Source organism: Schistocerca americana, chromosome 4 (genome assembly GCF_021461395.2).
Source record: "Schistocerca americana isolate TAMUIC-IGC-003095 chromosome 4, iqSchAmer2.1, whole genome shotgun sequence".
Classification (NCBI taxonomy): domain Eukaryota; kingdom Metazoa; phylum Arthropoda; class Insecta; order Orthoptera; family Acrididae; genus Schistocerca; species Schistocerca americana.
This window is the reverse complement of record NC_060122.1, coordinates 282365792-282391829: the sequence shown is the minus strand read 5'-3', so window position 1 is coordinate 282391829 and position 26038 is coordinate 282365792. Positions and strand designations below refer to the sequence as shown.

General features: G+C 38.4%; 1 protein-coding gene across 1 annotated transcript; it reads left to right on the top strand.

Annotated features, from left to right (window-relative positions):
• Nucleotides 1–24387: 24387 nt before the first annotated feature.
• Nucleotides 24388–24918, top strand: LOC124613412. Its single transcript, XM_047142115.1, has one exon. The coding sequence runs from the start codon at nucleotides 24388–24390 to the stop codon at nucleotides 24916–24918; it is 531 nt and encodes a 176-aa protein (XP_046998071.1).
• Nucleotides 24919–26038: the final 1120 nt, after the last annotated feature.

Below are 26038 nucleotides of genomic sequence, written 5' to 3'. Positions count from 1 at the left end.
CCCAGACTTAAGTTTTTGTGACTCTGATTTGATTTCAAAGATGAAGAAACCACTTCATGGCATTAGCTTCAGAAGTGTTCCAGAGATTCGAGAGGCAGTAGACCGCTCCATTTGCACCTTCAACAGATAAGGCTCTGCTAACGGTATACTACAACTTCTACATCGCTGACAACAGGTTCTACACAATGCTAGTGACTACTTTGAAGGACAGTAACAAGTGCAAACATGTAACTCAGTTGTATCTGTTGTGAATAAGTAGTTGCCACTATTTAAGTTTCAACCCTCATATATTGGCCCGCTACCCACATGCGATACATCCAGAATACATCTTATTTCCATTACTGTGCCAACATTTAAGGTAAACAGACCAAGTGGCACCAGAATATGGTGACCTATGGAGGACAGTCAACTCTATGAATGATCAACCTGAAAGAAGTAGTGCATGGTTAGGTGTATGTGGGCCTTCCATCAGTGCTCAGTTATTTCCATGTGCAATGAGTGTTCAAAACAGTACTGTGTGGAAAGTAATACAAAAACAATAGCTACATCCCTACCATTCACAAAAAGTGCAAACCTCTTTATTCCTCATTGTCTTCTGATACACAGCATTGAGTGAATGATGCTGCAGCACTGTATAATCAATCCTAATTTTTCTCTAAATGCACTTTTCTCAAGTGAAGTTTATTGAGCCAGAGATCTCAAGTTCAATTTGCACATCTTTTGTTTGAATACATTCATCAAATATTTCATGATAAATGGATGTAAAGAAGAGGTTTTGTTATGGAGTCAGTTTATTCACTTGATTACATGCCATTGATTTCTTCATGTGGGATCAAATGAAAAGTCTTGCGTACAAGGCATCTGTTGAGGCTGAAGAGGATCTTTTGGCAAGAATTTTGTGCCTGTGACATTCCTCAAGTAATACTGGGGCATTCTGAATGGATACAATAGAATTTTATGTGACAAAAGCCATGTCTGTGTAAAAACTGGGTGACATATTTTCGAACAAATATTGTGAGTGTAGCAGCTGGTGCAGGTATTTGCAAATAAATGGAATTATTACAAAGATGTGTCTGGTTTGATTTTTATTCTCATAAAAAAATAAATCTAAATCAAATTGATAGATTAGCCATGTACTATCAACTCTGAAATCTTATACCCTCATCATGGAACAACCTTCTTTGTCAAAATGGCCATCAGACAACATGTTCCATGTATGTAACTTATTAGTAACTTATTCACAGGCTGATGTATGTCATTTGTGTCTAACACAGTTCGGTACCAGGTTATTACAGCACTAGCAAGTTCAAGTGGTAGAGGAACTTTTTGTTATCACACAGATATCATTTAAAAAAAAGAGACAATAATAATAATCATAGTTTTAGACTGGTATTTCATTTACCACATCTTTCAAATTACAAAAATTATGTTTGTATCCAATCTTAATACTGAATTTTCATAATGTTGTATCATTACTCTTTTCTCTTTACAGATGGAATATTTTAAAGCTTTAGTCTTTCTAAAGAACTCATGAAAGCGGAGATGAATTACTGAACTGTATTATGACTTCAGATCCACATTTACATATCCATGAGTATGCTACAATTCACAATGTGCCTGACAGATATTTCATCAGACTACTTTGTTTGTTCCACTTTCATTCCACTCTCAAATAGCATTTGGGAAAAATGTGCACTTAAATCTTTCCACATGAACTCAGCTTTCTCTTATTTTATTATGATGATCACTTTTCCCAATACAGGTGGGGGTCAAGAATGTATTTTTGCATTCAGGGAAGAAAGTTGGTGACTGAAATTTCTTGAAAAGATATTGTTGAGTTAGAAGTGTCTTTGTTTCAATGATTGCCAGCCAAGCTTGCATATCATATTCATGACACTCTCTCCTCTTTTTCATGATAATATAAAATGAACTGCCCATCTTTGAACTTTTTCGGTGTCCTTCTTCAGTCCTGTATAGTAAGATTCCCATACTGTACACCAGTACTCCAGAAGAGGATGGACAAGCCTACTCTACTGCAGCTAGTCTCTTTATTATATCTGTTTAATCCTCTAAGTGTTCTGTGAATGAAACACAAATTTTGGTTCACCATTTCCAATTTAAGTTGTTTGAAATTGTAATCCCCTAGATTTTTAGTTGAATTGACAATCTTTACGTTTGAGTGATTCGCTGTGTAATCAAAATTTAATGGATTCCATGTAGCATTCATATGAATGACCTCATATTTCTTATTGTATAGAGTCAATTGCCACTTGTTGCTCCACATAGATATCTTGTCTTCAGTTTGTGAATGGTGTGTTACAGAAAAAGGGCTGGATGGTAAGACACCCGTCCACCAAATAAGACTGTTATTTTAAAACGGGTGGCTTTGAATTGAAAATTATGGCTTGATTATTGAAAACTAGAGACATATTTTGTCAGCAGGTTTCATACAACAAGAGAATACATTTACTTTAGGATTTATTGTGAAACAGAAATGTCTAAAACTAGGAAAAGGATATGTATGATGAGGTTATAACTCTTCTGCTTGAAAACAAGTGATCAGCTGTGAATCAGCTAGTGCTTTTTGGCAGATTTCAGTGGTGTAGTTTCTCAATGTACAACACCTCTCTTACAACTCACTGTAGGATCCATCCAAGTATATTCATGAAAATAAATATGTGGATATTTACACTCATAAGAGGAGAAGATGGTGGATAGTGTTCGTATCTGAGTAGTTGACTAGTGGCTCCAGATTCTGATGGTGGGTCACATGACTAACAAAAAACATTCTGAAAAGATGTTGAAGTGTATGGGGATTACATTGAAATGTAAAGCATATGTCTACTCAGATTTTATGTGTCACTCAGTTATAAGTTGAGTTTAGAACAGCATTATTCAACTGAAAGTTTTTAGAATAATGGTTTAAACCCAGTACATTGCCAACAACTAATACTGAAACAACTGGGGAGGATTGACAGAGATAAAACTTATATGAGAAATTTTACAGCTTCTTTGGGTTACAGATGTGCTTATCAGCCAATTTTCTGATTTTAAGTGTTACATTTGTTTCTCCACATGTTGGAGAACATAGTAAAAGGATATTCTATTACTGACTACTATAATTTAGCAGACATTAGTGACTACTATAATTTAGTAGACTATTTGTACCAATGGATGTAAATTATGCTTAACTCTAACATTTATATTAATTGGATCTTACCTGTGACAGTATACAGATTGGTGATAGTGTTCTGTGTGAATTTAGGTAAATTGTCTGTTTGAAGTATTAGATACAGACAGCAAATAAGTAAGAGGAGGGGCAGTGGCTCTTTTCAGAATAGCTGTTTTTCTCCTGATACGTATACACACATCAAAAAAAGTTTCGCATCACCCCGATTCCCAGAACTCCTGAAGACAGATGTTGACTGTGGATATTGTATCACAGACATAGTCCCTTTGACTGTTCAAGGATGTCACTAAACACGTCCAAAGATGTAAACAACCATACATGAGCAGTGTCTATTAGATGGAGGGCGTCCGGCAGCTGATCAGTTCCAGTCATTCCACGAGGAAAGAGGTACACGGCTCATGTTGTCTGTAGTTCAACCATGCCTAGATGGTCAATAGTGCAGTTTGATCACGTCCACATCGTTACTTAGTGCCAGGAAGGGCTCTCGGCAAGGGAAGTGTCCAGGCGTCTCAGAGTGAAACAAAGTGATGCTGAACTAAGGTGGAGCACTACCAAATAATCAAGGGGTCGAAACATAACTACTGTGAGTGTCGACTACCCGTGAAAGCATTAAATGCCTGATTTACATTGAAATTTTTACACGTTTCTACTTATATATACACTATTTTATGCTCATTGTACACAACATATAGCATTGATGATACAATTCAGTATACCTCAGCATATGAAATGGTTATCCTCTATACAATGAACATAACAAGTAAATATTGAGCTGTACCTTTAAACACTGAATAAGTAGATTGGTATCATCAGATCTGAGTTGTGCTTGGAAACAACAAATTATTTTGTTGGGATGACAGTTAAGTCTATTAATGAGACATAACTGGATTGATAAATATAGTCAGACAAGACATCATTGTAAATTGAAATGAAATGTATGTCAATTTATGCTATAAATGAAAAGAATGTATTATTGTATGAATGGTATATGAAGCATGTATAACCAAATGAGAGTAAATGTGTACTCATATAATAGGATTCGAATAATGTAACGAAAATAAATCTGACAAAATTGATTAAAATTAAATGGCAAGTAATGACCCTATATGTAAAAAGGGGATAGAATATGTTACAGACTGTAATGTTTATGAGCAATGATAGTGGCATGTCAGCAAATGTATAGTATAAGTGTATTTTGTACTTGTATTTTACTATATTATGTGTACATTATGTTGAAAGGACACTCCATAAACTTTTTGAATTGCAACTGTATGAAGGATGCTCAAAAACAAAGTGCAAAAACATATGAAACCTGACTGCAAAGTGTTAAGTGTACGTGTGTTAAAACAATACGTGAGTGTGTGCATGGTAAATTAAAAATGACAGTACTTCGTTGTAACATGAATTTTCTGTGCTCAACAGTGTCATGAAAGCGGCAAGGAACTTAACTCGTTGACTGATGTTGGTTGTACAGCTGGTCCCCCAACTGAATGAGTGAGAGTGACAAGGTGAAATAAATTCCTCGGGCACTGATATGAAAACTGGTTGTCACCCCATCGAAGATTTCATAATGGATCACACTGGTGAACACAAGCTTTACGAATTTGTGCAGTGAAAGCCACTGTAAATATACGACACAGATGCTCTGGCCTTGTACTCAACATGTGAGCGTGAACTGTGATGATAAGAGATGTTGGTCTGTGTGTGCATACTACGTAAGCTAAACACTGTGCAGATGCTGACTGACAACAGTGGGACTATGCGGTTACATTTGCACTTTGTTAGGAGAGAAAACTTATATATGTATGTGTTAAGAGAAGCTGATATGCCCATATAGATTGATAACCATTCAGGATCTCTCCAACGACCAAAAATAAAGGCTATGCCCATACTGGCCAGGATTATCAAACCTCAAAGTGAAATAAGCTCAGATACTGTGCAGCTTCATATGACATCAGTGCACAGTGGGGGGCAATTGTATTGAATCATATTATTTTTTTGTTTTTTTCTTTTCTTATATATAAGAAATACATAAACTGAATGAGCTCTAAGGCAAAGAAGCTGACATAAAGTAAATTAACGAGGTGTTTTGCGGCAATGATAATGTTTTGATACGTTGTTAAATACCTGTATGAAACAAAGCAATAAATATGCTCTTCAATTTATTAATTCATGTATCTTCACCCTTCTTTTCGGGAAGCGGTAGCTTATGGACATATGGTTGACTCAATCATACCAGCATTGTTAAAAAGGTGTATTTTAACTGTTTGTTAAAAGTAATATAAAAGTTATTAGAAGATGAATATTTATTTGCACCGTTATAAGGTAACTTCTATCTGTTCATCACTTCACTCGCTGCCAAGATTCTGCATTAAGAGGTTCGGTGCAGACAAGAATAATTTACTTGATATACGGAGGAGCATTCCTGCGTTGACATTGTCACAATCAAGACTAACTACAATGGAATTTATTGAAAGTAATGACTCGGACTTGGTAGGCACCTATTGAACGTGGTTTAATTACACTAAAAATGTTGTGCTTCGTGTGACAGATTGACAATTTTAGTGGTTGCAGAGATTATTTGGAATGGTACACTACTGGGAGCAGCAGTATGTAATGCAAATTATGGTTATTGACCTTGAATGTAATGGTATTAAAGGTCTGTTGATATTGGTATCAGTTAAATTTCAACCAAGATTGTACACGGATTCATAAATAACCTTCAACATTTTCTCAACTATTCTCTCCAGTAAATTTTTCCAATTGTTCAAGCAATTATTAATCGATTTCCACATCATTATTCACTCTTTAACTACTCTCTCTATAAATTATCTGTTTGTCTGGATTCAGGTATTGACACTTCTTGTTAGTTTCATGGCAGGTAGCCATGTTCATTGCAGAAGTTTATTACAAATACTTGACTATTGAAAACTGGCCTCTGTTGTTGCAGATGGAAGGAACAATTGCCTTTGAAAGATATAAATGTTGTTGTCAAAATAATGTGGTATTAATAGAACATAAGCACCCGCTGTTTAATTGAGCTGAGAAAGTAGCAGCTTTTTTTCGAAGTGTCAGCTTCCCTTGTAATTTTCCGAGTTACAGTAAACTGCTGCAAACGCTAACAGTATTAAGCAGGACATTGACAGTTTATTGTTAATGCAGTGGGCAGATTCAATTTCTATCCTTTGTTTGTCTTTTGTGGATATAAAATTTGAATTTGTTCACATCCCTCAAGAATCTCTCATTACAGACTCCAGAACATGAAGGAATGAATGAATGAATCAGTCAATCGATCAGTACTTTCCTACGCTTTCTCCATCATTATGTTTATTAGCCCATTTCCATAGATATCAGTTCTTAAGCCATTCTGGCAGCATTGAAAACTCTTAACATCTAATTACCCCTCTCAGCACCAACATTTTTTCAATAACAAATATTACCAAAGGGAAGGGAGTACTTTATGTCCACCTCAAAAACTTTAGTTGTTGAATTATATTAACAATATACTTTTTAAAGAGGTATTGATGTGTAAGTAGGGTTCGTAACTCGAAAATATCTGTTAGCACACTCTTAGTAATACCAATGCACCTTTCAGTTATGTGTGCTCTTGGGGAGGGGTGTCTACCAAGTGGCCAACTCAAATAAATAAATAAATAAAAATACGAAGTTCATTAATTATTTAATTTCATTAACACTATAGCTTACACGACAGTTACCAACAACAAAAGTATCAACTAAACCACCTGAATCAGTGATCCCAGTGAAAGGCATGCTCCACTACACGGCCGTTGTCATCTTCAGAAGCAACACGATAGCATACACCACTGTCACTAACAACAACAGAATCAGCTAAACCACCTGAAGCAGTGAAAACCATCTGCCCGTCAAACAAAAGAAGAGTGTCACCACCAGGCTACTACAAGGACTTTTTGTCGAAGACAAGCGGCAACGAAACATTGAGGTGAGCAGTGTGACAGTTTCCAATGGCAATATATCACTTATAATTTTTTACCAGAATATTCAGGGTATAACTAGTAAGGTTGCTGAAATAGAAGCACTTTTATATGGTCAGCTGAAGGATATTTCAGTTTTATGTGTGAGTGAGTATTGGTTAAAGGAAGATCGAGCTAGTATTGCTAGAATAACAAGATCTGAAATAGTTAGTACCTTCTGTAGAGAGACTTTTATGGGTGGAGGAACATGCATATATGTTAAGTGAGGAATTGAATGCAAAGGGATTAAGTTCAGTAACATAAACAACATTGAAAAAGTGTTTGAATATTGTGCTTGCAAACTTAAAGAACCAAAAATAATCATTGTGTGCATATACCAATCCCCATCTGGCAACTATATGGCATTTTTGGACAGTGTAGAAAGATTTTTTAGTGAATTAAGGAATTTTAGAGAAAATATGGTTGGAATTGGAGATTTCAATGTAAATTTCAAAATAACCTGCCAAAGGTATCAAAACTGAATAATTTCTTATATTCACATAATTTACCACCCACTGGCCATGAACACAATAGATTGGAAAAAACCTCCATAGTTACAATTGATCAAATATTTTTTGACTTGCAAACATTTCATCATAATGTAGAAGTGATTGACACTTGATCTCAGATCATGAAACAACGAAATTTAGTGTAAATAATGCACTTAGCACAAATTGTAGGAAAAGTGAGGAATACTTTTATAGAAGACGTATAAATGAGGACAACATTGGGATATTTAATTCTTTGTTAAAAAATTCAAAGTGGGATTAAGACAAATATGAAAATGGAGGTATGAAGTTTGAGTCATGTTTACCTTGTTGCAAATCTAACTATGAAATTGCATTCACTCTTAAGAAAGTTAAATTAAAAACCAGAACAAACACTTAGATAATACAGGGGTTAAGAAAATCTTCAGCGCAACTTAGAAAATTTGTGAAATCAGCTAGGCAAAATCCTACTCTGAAACAGTCTGTACATTGTTACAGAAAAGTGTACAAGAAAGTCATTACAGCAGCAAAAAAATTAAGGAATTCATACATCAACAGAAACAAGGGTAACAAAAATGAAATCAGTTTGGTACATGATAGATACAAACTTAGGCAGAAGCAAAGCAAAAAGCATATACACTGCTCATAAAAGTGAGGGCAAAACTATAAATGATCCTTTAATTATTGCCACTATATTCAATAGTCACTATACAAGTATAGTACAAAATCTTATAAAAAAAAATAACAAAGTCATATAAAGGCTAATCATCACATCTTTATAAATTGTCCTGTGGTACATATGGCATTCCAGATACAGTAATTAAACATAGCAAATATATTGTTCCTCTGCTTGTTGATATAATTAATGCTTCTTTCAACATTGGTAGTTTCCCTTGAGAACTTAGGCTATCAATAATAAAACCATTATATAAAAACAGTGATGCTTATTATGATAAAAACTACAAACCTTAATCAAATTTGTTATTTCTCAAAAATTTTTGAAAGAATAATGTGCCAAAGACTCGCTGCTTTTCTGAAAAAAGTGGAATTTTTCCAATGAACAAAATGATTTTAGAAAAAATAGATCATATGAAACTATTATATATAATGTCCTAAAACTTGTTCTAAATTATGAAGTAAACTAGAATATTTTTAGATTTACGTAAGGCATTTGATGCTATTAATCACGAAATTTTGATAATAGACTATACTGCAATGGAGGCCATGGCACTGCTCATATGTAGATTAAATCATACTTATCTGATAGATACAAAAAAATAGAAATAGTTCATGAAGATAAATTTTACTTTTGTACATATGAGAAAGTTACTCATGGAGTACCCCAAGGATCGGTGTTCGGACCTTTTTTCTTCTTGATATTCATAAATGACTTACCAAGTTATTTAACACAAGATGATGCTGTACTGTTTGCTGATGATACTAGTCTCTTTGTTAAAGCTAAGAATGGGACTGACAGGGGGGAAAAAGACCAGGAATAATAACTGAATAAACTGTTAAATAGTTTAGAGATAAGTCTCTTTGTTAATAAGTCAGGCATACATCAAGTAAAGTAAATCCTAAGATAATAGTGAAGTTAGGCAAACAGAGAATACTGCAATCTTGAAATACTAAATTTTCAGGAATTTAGTTAGATGAGCGTCTTGAATGGGATAAACTTATAGAGTGGCTCAATAAAAAATTAAGTAAATACTGTTACAAATTTAGAATTTTCAAAAATTTCCACAATGAAGAAACAGTGATGAGTGCCTACTGCAGATTTATGCATGGTCTTCTGCAATACAGTGTCGCATTTTGGAGTATTTCAAATCTTCCAGAACACTATTTTACTATTCAAAAACGAGCAATGAGAATTATAAAAGGGGATGCACCTAGGGAGTCGCGTGGGAAAGATTCAGAGAAGTGAAAGGTATGGCTCTTCCATCTACATATATCTGTGAAAGTATGTGCATTTAGAAATCCCGTCCCCAGTTCATTGCTTTGAACAGTGATTACCATGACTATTAAACTAGGCACAGAACTGATTTTCATATATAAGTACAGAAAGCCCAGTATAATAAAAGTGTAATATATACTATCACAAAATTCTTTTGAGAGTCCTTCCCTTAATAATTAAAAAGATATCAAGCTGCACATCCTAAAAATGAGCTTAAAAATGCTTATAAGTGAAAATTTTATGTTTTCAAGGACACCCATAACTTCAGTTAAATGTAGCTGTGTGTCTTTGGACATACTGGATATAATGTAAACATAGGAGTTCTTTCTTTTATGTATTTGGTTATCTGTTTGATTTGTTTCTGTTTATGTATTTAATTATCTGTATGATTTGTATACAGACACTAATATTTAAGTTTCTTTGTATCAACATATTGTAGTGCTTTGAGAATTCAAAAGTAAGTTCTGGAACCACTTGACCTTGTGCTACCTCAAACACACGATATTTTAAATATAAGTGTGAGAGAGAGCCTATTTAATGTGCAACACATGTCTGTGTGTGCAGCATTGACATTTATTGTGGGAAGACAGGAGCTGGATCAGATGAGCGGCGCCAACAAGTGTTTGCCACTAGCACCACAGACACTGTAGGAGAGGACATGGAGTAATTAAATGCTATTCTTTCCTGTGTTAGTGACTGTGATTGTTGTAAAAAAACGAAAAATGAGCATTTGACTATAGACTTTTAACTTACTTCATGTCTTAGCTCTGAATGAAGCAAGACATGTGACACTATGAGTTATTTGGTTGTTAAAACCAGGCAATTGTGATTATATGTGATTGTGTCTATAGGTTATTGGCATAGTTGACTTGCAAGAGTTTAAATATTTGTGTGAAACTCATGGAAATGAAAATATATCAGAACTGAACCCAGCGTATTATGTGAGTATCAAATTATTGTGAGTGAGAGAGTGTCTTCTTTAATTCCTCTAACCAACATTATTTCTTCAGAGAAGAGGTTGTGAGATTGTCGCAGCTGCATATCCAGAGAAGAGGATCAGCTAAATGTTTCAAGTAAGTCAACTGTAGTAAGAGAAGTGTGAAGTTTGCAATCCAGTTTTGCACCGCTTCTCTTGTCGCCGAAACTGTTAGAATATGACAAGTTCCATATCATTATATTTGATGAAAGGAACGATCAATGAATATCAGTATCAATGAAAATAAGACAGCGAAGGAGAAGAAAGTACAAATGTTTGACAGTATTTTAGTATCCGATAAGTTTTTTTGATATTTTTTTTCACTTTTCTCCCTTCAGTGACTCATACTTTCTCTTTTACATTAACAGCTTTGCTCGAATCAGACTCCATTAACCAAACCTGTCTGTGGAAACATGCCATTGCACATTATGATTTAGATAATTGATCCAGGATAATGTTTTTACTGAGATCAGTTTCATCAGAAAGAAAAACAAAGATATTTTTCCATTACTGCTACTTTGAGTGTGCACAAGTATTTGTTTTTGTCTTTAAGCACAGACCGATGTAACTGACTTGGACAGTGACATGGAGGTGTCACAACTGTCCATAATTGATCCATGCAACTGTCCAAAATCGATCCATGCTTGTAGCCTGTAACACTGATGGTGCTGTGGGCTGCAAGTGGCCACTACAAGACAAATACGAGAATGAAGCCATGCCCTTGAGGCGATTTCTGCATCATGCGGTGGAATCCCATGGGCAACCTGCCTGGTATAAGGGGGCTCTTGGCTGGGAACAGCAGGTCTTATTGATGCTCCATATGATCTGCATATTATGCTGGCTGCCTTGTGATGACAACTAGCATATCAGACTCAGATTACTCGTAGACTGTGTGATTCTATGCTTCTTGTTCATCATGTGTCTATCCAGTGAATATGGAATAAGGAGTGTAAGTAAGTATAAACCTCAACTGTGGCAATGAGTATTTTTGGGCCTACCGTGCTTCACTTACTCAGACATTGTGAACCCAGAATTGCTGCAGCAGTGGCTGGCACAACAACAGGAACAACGTCAGTTGAATAGGCAATTAATGTAGCAACAGTGTCAGCACTTTGTTTTACTACAAGAACAGTTGTTGTCTGTTAGAGGTGACTTGAACCAGGCTTTTCCTCTATTTCCTACCTTTGTGGACAGTGTTGATCAGTGGGACACATATTTGCAGTATACAATGCTTTCACTATCATTTTGTTGCATACCAGGCAACCAACATCAATCAGAGGTGATCCTTTTATCGGTCACGTTCCTCTCAGGGTGTGTTAGCTTTGCTCCACAAGTTATCTCTTACAGTGAATCCCCATACTTTGTCATTTCCCAGTATTTTCACTTTGTTGTAAGACCACTGCAGAAGCCAGCCTTGGGGGGGTGGGGGGTGGGGGGCACATGCTAGGCTTCAATTGTATAGGCAGCAGAAGTTACTACCAGAAGGATTAGGTCTCTGGGCTTTGTGGCCTTAGTCAACAGTGTACTTTCATTTGTTTGGCAGATGCTTGTTGATGATTGTATGCTGGTTCCGTGATTCAAGATTCTCTTCTTCATTTTGCACTGGTTGGGGAAATGCATACAATATGTGCTATGCTGGTCCTTCCATGGATGAGATTCTCAAAATCACTATGGCCTTTGAATGCATGCCAGACTCGGACTGTAGAGGCTAGTTTTGTTTTGCATGTTGGCTGTAAAAGCTGCAAAAATCTGTGTGAAATCTTATGGGACTTCATGTAAAAGCTGCACTGGAAGTCCACCTGCCACTAGCATGCACCAGGAGAACTGGGGTGTGCCGTGTCATTCAAAGTAAACAACTTGTTCCTTGCCGTCATTCTGATTTGGACAGTGACATATTGAGTGTACCCAGTCATATTTCCTTTTTCAAGGTTGTGTCTCCTTCCTTGTCTAGCAAGCACATGGGCAGTGTTGTCTTCCTTTGTGTCCTCAGTGTTTCTCTTGGCATTCACTATTGTGCTACCTACACTGGTTGAGTATCTGTTTTGTCTATAGTGTTGGCACCATGCATCGTGCCAGCACAGTGGCATAGTGATGTCATGGCCATGCAAATGGGGTCACCTTTTCTGGCCGACATCATTCACAATATTGACTCTGCTTAATCCAGCGTCAAGGAATAGTTCGATCCATGTGATGCTTGGCTCTCCACCCATGTACCCATTTCAGAGGACGGTTACAGCTTTTGGGGGTCATGAAATTCCTTTGCATGGCATGTTTTCAATGGAGGTTTTATGTCAAAATGTGCCCCACACTTTTACATTTTGGTGATTTCTTCTGGCACAGCATAAACTACCTTTAAGTTAGATGGTTTCAAGTAATCTGGATTTCCCATTTCTGAGAACATGCATTTGGTATTCCTGGACATTCTCTATCAAAGCTTTGAAGATTTGAATTGTTTATTCCATATTTGGGTCGGGTGGCATCTGTCAAGCTACACCTTCACTTGAAGCCAGGTTACACTCCATGCTTCATGCAGGTATGCCCATTTCTCACATTCTGTCGGAGGGCAGAACTGGGAAAGTTCATCACCCTCAGAAGTGGTCACCCCAGTTTCTTCCAGTCAGTGGGCTTCTCCCCTCATTGTTGTCAAAAACCTGAATGGTTGTGCTACTATTTTAAGGCTGTGAATGACCAGTTGATTGTAGATTTTTTCCAGTTCCATGACAAGAGGACCTGTTTCCCAAGCTCCAGAACAGAGATTGTTAGACGTGATTGATCTGATGTGGAAATATTTACAGCTGCCACTTCATCGAGATTCCTGTGATGTGCTTGTGTTTAAACATACTTTTGGTTTTATCAATATAACCAGCTTCCGTTTGGAATCACTAGTGCCCCAGCTGTTTCTCAGCACTTCTTGGAACAGCTGCTTCAAGGTGCCCTCTTGTGTGGCAAATTACTTAGATGACATCATCATGACAGGAGCATCTACAGCAGAGAACTTCCAGTATTTGCACTCCTTGTTTTCTTGCTTATTGGCTAAGGCCCTACATATAACCTCAGTAAATGTAAGTTTTTCCAGCCCTTGCTAGAGTACCTCCTATGTAAAAAAGGCATCTGTCGAACCAGAGACTATGTACAGGTCACCTATGACATGCCCACTCCCATACTCTGAAAGAAATACCATTCTAACTGGGGTTGCTATTTCGGTCAGCTTATCCTCCAGGCTGCTAAGCTTCACATTGACTTTTCTGGCCCTTTTTTTGCAGTGGATGAGGGTCATTGTGGTCTACTCGTTCCCCAAGTTTCCATATATCCAATCATCATCTTCCATCTCAGCAAATGTCATTTTGGCCTTGTCTCACACCTTTGCTACTGAGGTTCTCCTGTGGGCCATCGTCTTGGACAGTGGCTCCCAGTTTAGCTCCTCTTAGTTCACCAGTTTTTGTGAGCTCCAATGAATTACACACTTGCTAACCGCCCTTTCCACCTACAGCCCAACAGGGAGGTGGACAGGTTGGTGTAGAATTTTCAGAGATGATGTCGTCCATGGCACACTCTGCTTCTCTCATACTGTTTTTGACCACTCTCATCACTGGGAAAAGCCCTGCTGACATAGTACATGGGCACTCACTGCATACTCTCTTTACACTACTGTCTCCACCAGGACCTCAGCCCCCCTGACTCAGGCCCACCAAGGGTGCGATTATTCAGTCCTGGGTTCCTGCTACAGTTCATAGCCTTCATGCTTCTGGGTGTTCTGCATCTCTGCTGGAGGCATCTTCAGCAACGCCACCAGAACCGCCTATGCCCCAGATCTTTGTGATCAGTGCCCCAAAATATAGACACTCATACTCTCATACTCATCTGCCTCTACAGTCACCATCTCTGCTTTGCCCTGGCTGGGTCATCAGTGCCTTGGGGGTTATGTAGTGGCTCATCATGTTGTGGGTGCTGGTGTACACTTCTGTCTCTGTTCAAGTTCCAGTGGAGATGACCCCATTACAGTGGCCACTCTGTGCACAGCCATGCCATTTCTGGACAGTCCTGTGATTGTTGACATAAAGATGCAGCGTGTCCTGGACTTAACCCTGCTGGGACCCTCCTGGCCCTCACACTGGCCACTGCCTCATTACCCCCTCATTGCAGTTGGCACAGTAGCGGCTGCTTCCACACCTATGTGCTATCTTGGGGGGGGGGGGGGGGGGGGTTGATGTAACCAACTCGGGCAGCTAGATGTAACTATACAACTGTCAAAAATTGATCAATACTTCTGCCAGTGCTGCTGATCGCACTGCAAGCTGCATGTGGCCACCACAAGAAGAAAGCCAGAACGAAGCCATGCCCTGAAGGTGATTGCTGCATCATCTGATGGGATCCCATGGCCAACCTGCCCGATATAAGCAAGTGCCCTGCCAGGAATGGTTGTTCTCATTGGTGCTTTGTATGATCAGCATGTTATGCCAGTTGCCTTGTGATGACAACTACCACCTCAGACCCAGATTACTCGTGGACTGTGTGATTCTATACTTCTTGTTCCCCACTTGTTTATCCTGTGAACATGGAATAAAGAGCATTACTAAGTGTAAACCACAACACTGGTCACATGAAATCCTTACATTTGTGATACAATGTGTGTAAGTATTCATCATCATCCCCCCCTTTCTTTTTTTTAATTCTATGTAACTGTTTGCCCTATTATCCAAGAACCTTTCATTTCTTGAAGTGAGTGAGCCAATATTCGGGTCACATTACCTCTCTTCTCCAAATTTACTATGAAGTCATACAACCTGTTGATGAGTTTATGTATTGTGACCAGTTGACTGGTGGATAGCAAAAGAATAAATGCAAGAGTAAAAATAGCTTGCACAAGTTTTGGTATATTAAATTGTTAGTTTTGACTGATGGGAATGAGACATGGACTTGTAAATACTGGGACTTTTGGTATTAGAAGAGATTGGAAAACTAAGGAATATTGGAGAACTGGCTGGATTATTAAACATAATTATGAACATAATGAATATGAATTGGAGGCCGCCATTAGATGTGGCCAGGTCAATGGATAGCAAACTCACACAGAGGAATTTCCTTGCTGAATTGTATGAAATCAGAAAATACTGTGTCAGCCAGAGGAAAGGTGGGTAGATGATAGTAGGAAACATGCAGGTGCAACAAGGATGCATATTACTGAAATCTGCAATACGTGGAAAAGGCTAGAGGAGGCCTTATAGTGTTACATGCCATTTAGGCAAATTACATTTCACACTCCTTGTGTAGCACAAGGAAAGGTGATCAGGACAGAATAATATTAAGTATGGAGTAAGTTGTGGAACATGTGCTTTGCATGGGTGTTTGTTTTTATAAGTGTAGACATTAAACGGGAGATGTGGAATACGAGGCCGTCCGTAGTGGCTGAGCGGTTCTAGGTGCTACAGCCATTTGAACTATTTTTTTGGAATATGAGAAAATGGCAAGGTGTGACGATAAGTAAATAACATCCCCTACTGTGGGCCTTCTACATTTTGGAATTGTGGCTTGGTGGTGGCTTGACTGCCAAGGAGCAGCCACTCTCTCAAGAATGAAAACAAAAGACATGATGATTTTGTGACAAATAAAATATATTGTAATCTTGAATGTCATGTTGAGCCTTCGAGGCACATGTCATATGAAACATTGTCTTCTACTCCAATAAAAGCTGCAGAATGTGAAGCTACACATTGTGTTTCAGAGGCACAGATTAGCAGGACTCTACTTCAAGGAAGTCAGGTACAGCGACCAGAAAGAAAAGGTAAATACATAAGATATTACGTTGGTGACAGATCTTGTGAAGAGTTCTGGCTCAGCTTCATCTATAAGAAGCAAGCCATCAGCTACATAAAAACAACAAGAAAAACACTGATTTGGCTCCCAATGTACAGGACCCAGAGCATTGGAGCAAAAGGAAGGAGATAAAGAACTATAAATTTACAAAATTTTGAATTTCAACAAGTGATAAATTACAGCATTGCTAAGAACCTAAACAAAAGGAGAAACTTAAGTGAATGTACATAACTATATCATCAAAACTCAGTAACAATCTGTTAAGAAAAAACGGTAAAGGAAATATTGGAACAATACATGAAATCTGAAGACAAACCATTCTTATACTATTGTGTTAGAAGTATTACTGCAAGTTCAGTTAAATATACTTGTCAAGTAAACAACATTGACACATGAATAAAAGAATGTTTTAGCTATGGCAAAGTAATTTCTCATTGGGCTTGGAGGAGAAGATTATTTTGATGGGTTCAGAGAAGATTTCAAATCCTGACATTGACGGGGATGCAGTAGTAGTTGAGAAACATTGCAGGGGTGCTGCTATATGACACAGTGCAGTCAGTCCACATATTGCTGTGTTCAAGACAGTAGATGTGCCGGGGTGGGGGCGGGGGGTGGGGGGTGGGGGGTGGGGGGTGGGGGGTGGGGGGTTGGGGTGCAAATCGTTGCGGTACATTGCCATGTATATACAGTTGTATTGGCTACAGGATGAGAGAGTGCAGTTAAGTGGAATGGTGAGATATATAGAAACTAGAGAAATCCATTTCAAAAATTTTTTTTGTCTACACAGTGATACAGTGTTTCAGTGTTATCACATTTAAGGAAAAAACTGTGGAGTGCAGTAACGTTTTATTAGCACAATGGAGGGTACATAATAGAGAATATTTGTGTTGTATCCCATCATTATTAGAAAAATGGCTGCACAGACTCCAGAATGGTTTAAAGGTTTATTACAACAAATATCTGACGAAATGAATTCTAATATTAAGGAAATATCTGACAAAGTAGATTCAGCAAATACGATACTATCTGACACTAGGAACAAACTATCTGACAAAGTAGAGTCTAAAACTAATGAACTGAACTGTCTGTCAAGGTAGAAAATATGGAAGAACAACTAAAATTAGAAATAAAATAACACATCAAACAGGAAATAGAAGCTACATTAACTACTGGTACCATTGCAAACACTTTGACCCATTTACATCAGGAATTGAAGGATGAGGTCAATAAGAAATGAGATTTAGTTCATGAGGAATTAAAAGAGAAATTCAAAGAATTACAAGATAAAATTAACAAAGTAGGTCAGTTTGTTGTTAGAAAGTTCAAACAGGTTAAAGAGCAAATCTCAGAGGCTAATGAGCGTGTAACTGTTTTAGAACAATGCAAAAAAGTTAGAGAAATAGTTAACACTCCTGAAATGCTATCTAATTTGTAGAAATGATTACATGAATTTGTAAATTCTGCTGAACAAGAGAAAGTAGACTCGCTTAATACTAACATTCTTTCTAAGGAAGGTGCTGAAGAACACAGAAAAGAATTAACAAGACTATTGGATGGTATTGAGAGTACTAAGCAGGAAATCCACAGGAAGGCAGGTATAAATAACAGTGTGCTATCGAGTAGTTTATTATAGAAGTTACAGTTGGGAAGTAATATTAATTTATCAAACCAGTTTCCGAAAATCAAACCAATTTTTTTTTTTTTTGGGAGTATTTGTATCAGTACGCGATTTTCATCATAGCTTGAATTTAAAGAAGGGAATGAGCAAATTTTTTTCCGTGTTGCAATGGACCTTTTAAAGCTCAGAATATTCTGCATTCAAAAGTAGTATATCTAGTAGGTCCTGATATAGGCAAGATAAAGGATTATACAATATAGGTTTGGTTAAAAGACTTAAAGCCCCTGGAAAGTTCACATCCTTTGCAGATTCAGTGTATTGATGACCACCAGTCATCAGAGTTAAATTGTTTCCATGTTTCTATCTTAGTTTTCTCAGGGACAATGTCTATCTTCTTTCACTAGTTATCTTTTATTTATATTATACCTTTTATTAGAAGAAGAAGATGACCCCAACATCAGTATGTGTAGCATATAGTGTTTATTCAATAATAATTGTATTGGTAAATTTACGAAGACAGCCTTGAACTTTTGTAGATGTACTCCACAAAAAGCTAAGAATAAGAATGATTATAGCTGTATTATCATATGTTAGTAATAGAAAGTGGAGGGAGTTATAGCACTATGATACTTGCAGAGAAATGCTTTAACTCACAAGGTCCTTGCATAAGCTATGAATGTTTGTTGTTGTTGTGGTCTTCAGTATAGAGACTGGTTTGATGCAGCTCTCCATGCTACTCTATCCTGTGCAAGCTTCTTCATCTCCCAGTGCCTACTGCAACCTACATCCTTCTGAATCTGCTTACTGTATTCATCTCTTGGTCTCCCTCTACGATTTTTACCCTCCACACTGCCTTCCAGTACTAAATTGGTGATCCCTTGATGCCTCAGAACATGTCCTACCAACCGGTCCCTTCTTCTAGTCAAGTTGTACCACAAATTTCTCTTCTCCCCAAATCTATTCAGGACCTCCTCTATTATGGACACACAACACCGTGATTCCAATACAACATTAATTTATTTCTCTCCAAGGAACTTACATAATGGAATATAAAACATTAATTCAAGGATAGTCAATATTTCCAGATTGTCTATAATTACAAATATCAACCCGCAACACCCTCCCCACCCTGGTCAACTTCTAGAGGAATGACCAGTTGAACAGGGCGTGAGATTATTGATCCTTCTGAAGTTCGTAAGGTTACAGTTTGTATTTTCCCATCTCTTCCTTCATGAAGATCTTCTATCCGCGCCTTCCTCCACATGTGTCGTGAATGAACATCCTCTTGTAGAAGAACGACATCACCCAGCTGGAGTCTTCCTGAACCTGGCCTTGGTTGATGAGTTTCATGGAAGTTTTTGAGCAGGATCAGATATTCTTTCTTCCACCTGTTCCAGAAGTGTTCTACTATCTTCTGCAGCCGCTGAAACTCCTTGGACAAGTCCTTTCTAACTGGTGAGTCTGGACCAGTAGGTAGTGTTGTGAGTCGATCACCTACAAGGAAATGTGCAGGCGTCAGTGGCTCAGATTCCTCTCCCCCTTGCATAATTGGTCTAGAGTTTAGTGCTGTTTCTATGCTGACCAGGATTGCGTTGAGACCTTCTTCGTCCAACTGTGACTGTCCTAAAACTTTTCTCAGGCAGCGTTTGACAGATCCCACCATCCGTTCCCAGAATTCTCCCCACCAAGGCACGTGTGGAGCGATGAATTTCCAAGTGATGGCTTGCTGAGCGAGGTACTTGTGCGTCTTGCTTGCCATGAGAGTCTGCCAGAGCTCTTTCAACTCTAAAAAGTGCGTGGCATGGAAGGTAGTAGCATTATCAGTGTAAATTGTGCTGGGCACTCCTCATCTTCCAACAAACCTTTGTAGGGCTTGAAGAAATCTGTCAGTTGACATATCTGAGCTTAGTTCCAGGTGTATGGCTCATGTTGTTGCGCATGTGAATAGAGCAATATACGCTTTCTTCGTAATATGTCCTTGTCTGACATATAATGGACCAGCAAAGTCAATACCTCTTACTGTAAATGGTTTCAGTGGTGAAACTCGTTCAGCTGGTAATGGGGCCTCAGTTTGTTGAACAGCATGAGCTTTCACCATCTTACAAGGTAGCAACGGTGTAGAACATGTTTAATTGCCTGTCGAGCTCTAAGGATCCAGAATTCTGTTCTCAGTTCAGATAACACTATGTTTACTCCAAGGTGATGCAAACGAATGTGAGTCTGCTGGATCAGTAAACATGTGAAATGATGATGTCCATAAAGAAGAATCGGGTGGCGTTGATCTCTGGTTAATTCTGCAAACTGCAGCCGTCCACCGAGACGAATAAGACCATTATCCAAGAATGGGTTGTAGTGAGCTATCTGAGAATTACGTGGTAGAGGCATGCTGTTGTGTAGTGCATGCAGTTCGAGCGCAAAATGTTGCTGTTGAATAACTTGAATCCAGTTAGTGCGTGCTTCGCCCAAATCTGATGCTGTTAGTTCTCCAGATGTTCTGTTTTCTTTCAATAAGTGCCATTTAAAGCGAAGTACGCATCCTGTAACTCTTAACAGCTTGAAATAGCTACTGTACCATGTAGCTGTTAAAATAGGAATTGTTGTTTGTACCATGAAGAATTGGTCTGTTAATTTCTTCTTTTCTGGCAAGGAGTGCTCTTCCGTCTGTTAAATTCGAGGCCACTGTGTTCTGTTCTTTGTTAACCAAGCAGGTCCATGGAACCATACAGAAGCATGGTGAAGTTTATCTGCTGTGGTACCTCTGGAGGTTAGATCAGCTGGTTTTTCGTCACCAGGGCAGTGCCTCCACTATGATGGATTCGTTAGTCGTTGTATTTCCGTAACACGGTTTGACACAAAGGTTTTCGATTGATTAGGGTCATGTTGTATCCATCCTAAGGCTACAGTTGAGTCAGTCCACAATGTTGCACGACTTGCATTATAGCTTGTGGCCTTACAGAAATAATGAATTAGTCTTGTTCCAAGAAGTGTCGCTAGAAGTTCCAGCCATGGAAGAGTTATTTTTTTGATGGGAGCTAATCGGTTTTTACTGCAAACTAAATGGACTGATACCATATTTGTTGTGGTGCACCGTACATAAAGGACTGCTCCGTAGGCCTTTTCTGATGCATCGCAAAAGACATGGATTTCTGGCTCAGTGTTTTCAGATACACCAACCCATCGGGGAATTTTTATGTGTGAACATCATGGCAATGTTGATACCCATATTCGCCAGCGTTTGCTAAGATCAAGGGGTAAAAGCTCATCCCATTCAATTCCTCTTGACCAAATTTTTTTTTGCAGTGAGGGACACAGGCGACAACAAACCCAGTGGGTCATAGAATCTAGCAGTGTTTCGTAGTACTTCTCGCTTAGTGGACGATTTATAACATTGTCGGTAACATTGTTGTGAACAACACTGAGCGTATCAGTCCGTGTGTTCCAGTGCACTCCCAGTACCTCCGTATCTGTAGTGTTTATGACACCTTCTGATTGCCATATTCCAACCAGTTGGCTTGAATTTGCGGCCCACTTTGCCATTGGTAGACCGATCTGTCCCATGAGTGATGTAAGCTCATAATATAAGTTAATTACGGCATTGTCATCTTTAGCACCTGCTACAAAATCATCCATGTACATATTATCTTCAACAAGTAAAGCAACTTGCGGAAAATTCATTTTGTGCATTACAGCAAGTTCTTCAGCGTGGCTGCAAGGGGAAACGGACTGCAGGTAAGTCCGAAAGGTAGCCGGGTGAAGCGGTATGTAATCCTTTCGTCAGTTGTAATATAGTTTCCTTGTTGATCTACAATTACTTTGTACCAAAAAGACCTCGTGAGATCTCTATCTTTCCTGTGAAGAACTAACTGTAGAAATGCTTGTTTCATATCGGCAATTAAGGCTACTCGATGTAGATGATATCTCAGTAATATTGAAAGAATGTCAGGAAGTAAATTAGGACCTATTTCTAAAGAGTCATTCAATGAACGTGCATTCTGGTCGTGCGACGAACCATCAAATACAATCCTCCATTTGATGACACCTAACTTTCCTTTCTTTACTGCATGATGTGGTAGATAAAATGTGTCACGCAATTTCTGTCCAGAAGGGGTGACTTCCACATGTTTCGTATGATGTGTTCTATCATTTGCGCCTCATAAATTTGTTTCAGTTTCTTGTCCTTCGTAAATTTTTTCTCCAGTGAAGACATGACTCTTCTTTTGTCTTCGATGCAGTAGGATTTTGAGAAATCTTGCAATAACGCCAATTCCTTCTGATTCAGAGTTGTTGTTTCATCTTCTGTGATTCCCATTGTTTCTAAATTTCAGAAACGTCGTAAAATATCGTCTGTTGTTGTCGCTGTCTCTAAACTGATTTACTTTGCTGTCACAAAGTTAGCCATGGTGCTTGATTTGCTTCCACTAAGAATCCAACCTAGAATGGAAGGTACCAGAACAACTGATGACGTTAGTCGGATCAGAGGGGAATCTTCAACGATTTTCCAATAGTAATCTGCTCCAATAAGAATCTCAATGGGAAGACCTTCTGTACCATCTCTTAAGGTGCGTTTACACTGCGATTTGTATCGGCACATGTATGAGATACATGTATATGCGACTTTGCGACATGTATCGCGACTTGTATGAGGTGACAAGTATCAACCTCATAAATGTATGAGCGTGCGTTTACACTGGTTGATTTGTATCACTGTACGATGGCTTCCGACGACGATTTGGAAGATTTCACATTTTTATGTGCTGGTACACTTACTCTTTTGGAAGATGATAGGAAGGAAAGGTGGAGGAAGCGTAGATAGTGGCAGAGAGAGTTTCTTCGCAAATGCGCTACTCACGGAACTCACGTTCAGGAATTAACGCTAGAGAATGGCGCATATTGTAGAAATTATGTTAGGATGAGTATGGAGGATTTCCGCGGTTTGTTATCTCTTGTGGCTCCTCTTGTGTCCAAAACCAACACAAACTTTCAGGAAGTGATGCCACCAGAGGATCAGTTGGCAGTAACACTCCATTTTTTGGCCACTGGGGATTCCGTTTTGACGTTAATGTATCTGCATAGAACATCAAAAAAGTGCCATATGCAACATTATTCTTCGTGTTTGTGAGGCCAGTGCAAGTTTTATCCCAAGAAGTGAAGGTAGAAGTTTTATATATATATCAGAGTATGTAATACATTATATAATTTTTTCATGCATCTGGCACGTATATCAATTTTTTGCAATTATTCCGGCGGCCTCGGTTGATAATGTTGACAACGGATGCTAATGCTGACAATCGTGTGTGAGACGTTGGCATTAGCAATCGCACGACAATGCAAATGTTTTGTCATGAAATCTTCGTTTTACGATGGCAATTACTTTTAACGAGCGGACGAGGGTACATACAAGTTACTGTCAACCAGGAACAGCAGCACCAATTTTCTACCGCGTCGTTGATGTTGCCAACATAACCACGTGAGGCTGCTGGAATAGGAACTAAAATTTTAATGGCACATACATTTTGCACCAAAAATTTCTCAAATTTTGCTGAAATGGGTTAGCTTTTAGATCTTTGGAACGACTGACATGCTTCACTCAGTAATACAATATCACAATTTCTGAGGACACTTTCTGCACAGTATAGATATCTAACAACATTAATTCTAGTATGGCCATTTTCATAAATAAATCTGAGCTTATTGGCGACCAAGTCACCCAAGTGGGTAAACAGGTCCCTTTTTCTGCCTTCTAAATTGTCGCCAACTTTTCTTAAGGTCTGTAAAAGACCTTCTCAGTCATCATCCAGGTCTCTCCTGGCTCTCTTCAGTGCACTTGATCTACCACTTCCACTCGGACTTGGACTGGTACAGGGTGACACGGTTGCAGATCCACTTTCATGTGGAGGCACAGAGATGACTGGAGTGGTTTCCACTTCCACAATGTCTTGTGGGGGCGTGGCAAATGTCACCTCCTCCATTTCTGTTACATCTAAAGGGAAACTAATGCTTCTTTCTCCTTCTCCTTCACCATCTCCTTCTGTGGCTGGGGCTTCCATGACCTTTAATATACATAACACATTTCTAAGGCAAAGTGAGTTATATGTTATACATACATTATAATCAAAGTATCTTAATTTATTGAGAATTTTTTGAGTGTCCATGCGTGGATTAAATTTAAAAAGTAACAATTTTCTTTCCAGCTTCCTGCTACTGAAGAGGAATGGCTGAAAATTGCCAAAGAATATGAAGAAAAATGGAATTTCCCCAGGTGTTTGGGAGCTATAGATGGGAGGCAAATTGACATTGTGGCACCACCCAACAGTTAACAGTTTATTTTAATTATAAAGAGTGCTTCAGCATTGTAATGCTAGCAATTGCTGATGTTAATTATAGAATAATTTACACTGATGTTGGCACACACGGGAGGATTTCAGATGGTGGTGTCCTTAAAGACAACACATTTTACAAAATGTTAGAAACGAAAACTCTAAACATACCACCATCAACTCCTCTTCCTGGTAGGAGCAAGCCTGTTCCATATGTTCTCGTCTCTGATGAAGCCTTTGGCCTAGAGGAAAATATTGTGAAACCATTTCTGGGTCTGCATGAAAAAAATAGTTGGCAACGTATTTTTAACTATAGAGCATGCAGAGCAAGAAGAGTAATAGAAAATGTATTTGGGATTATAAGTGCTGTTTACAGAGTGCTGAGGAAGCATATGCTTCTCAGTCTGGAAAAGGCTACAGTGGTGGCACTAGCCTGTGTTTATTTACATAATTTTCTTCAAAACAGAAAATCTCAAAGGTATTGTCCAGCAGGAACATACGACAGTGGAGGGACACCCCTACTGTGCTGGAGCCACTGCCCAGAACTGGCCGAAAAACTTCATTGCTGAATGACAACAGAAGAGAATATGCTGAATACTTCTGCAGTATTCAGGGCTCCATCCCATGGCAGTATGGAAAATAAGTTCCACATCATTGTTAAATGATGACATAAAGTAATATGCTCTATTCTTCTGCAGTATTCAGGACTTCAAACCATAGCAGTATGGAGAATCATGTTTTTCAGTGAAATTGTAAATATTCACATTATGTAAAGCATTAGCACGAAAAAATGTTGCCAAATATATGATTAATAAAATAATATAACAAATTTACTTACTGGTACTACTTCATGTGTGCTCCTATGAGAGAGTGGTTTGTAATTGTCTCTTATGAACTGCACACTTTCAAAAGCATACCATGAAGAGTGGTACACATTGCTTGTAGCACTTCCAGTTCCTTTGCTGCTCTTCCTTTTCACTTACTCGCGACTATATTGGCTTTTTAAATTATGCCACTTGTCCTCACATTCCTTCCTTGACATGTTAAATGCCTTGGCGATTTCCTCCCAATCGTCGTACCTTTTCTGAGTGTTCTTATAGTCTCCTAGTTTCACATCCCATATACAGGGATGCCTGCGCACTGCCTCTATAAAATGCAGTGTATTTTATTTTGACCAAGAAGTCATGGCAAATTTTAAAGTGTTACACGCGGGCACAACACACGACACAATACACAAATAACTACACAACAAACGACAGTCGGCACCTCCAAAACTCAAACAGCCACCAAAGAGCCTGGTACTACGCATGCGCTAATCGTCAAAATAAGCGGCAGGCGACAAGACGACAGAAAATTATAGTACTGAGCATGCGCGAGTTCTTAAAATCTCACTCATACATGTCATGTATATGGCCAAAAAGCGATATACCAAATGTATACGCAACATGTATGAGCTCGAGGGTCCGCATACAAGTTCCGTGAATTTTTGTATGAGGTGATGTATCGCGACATGTCAAATTGACATGTCGCTCATACATGTCGCGATACATGTATCCCAGTGTAAACGTACCTTTAGGTCCTCAAACTGAAGTCCCTGTGTGCGTACAAGTTTTCTTAAATCGGAAGGCACAGTTGTGTGTGCGGAAAATGAGTATGTGGTTTCAAACGCAGTCATAGACGTCTTGGAAT

What these genes read in the sequence shown, in the direction of transcription:
- LOC124613412 (XM_047142115.1), top strand. Translation starts at nt 24,388, where the DNA reads ATGCTAGCAATTGCTGATGTTAATTATAGAATAATTTACACTGATGTT.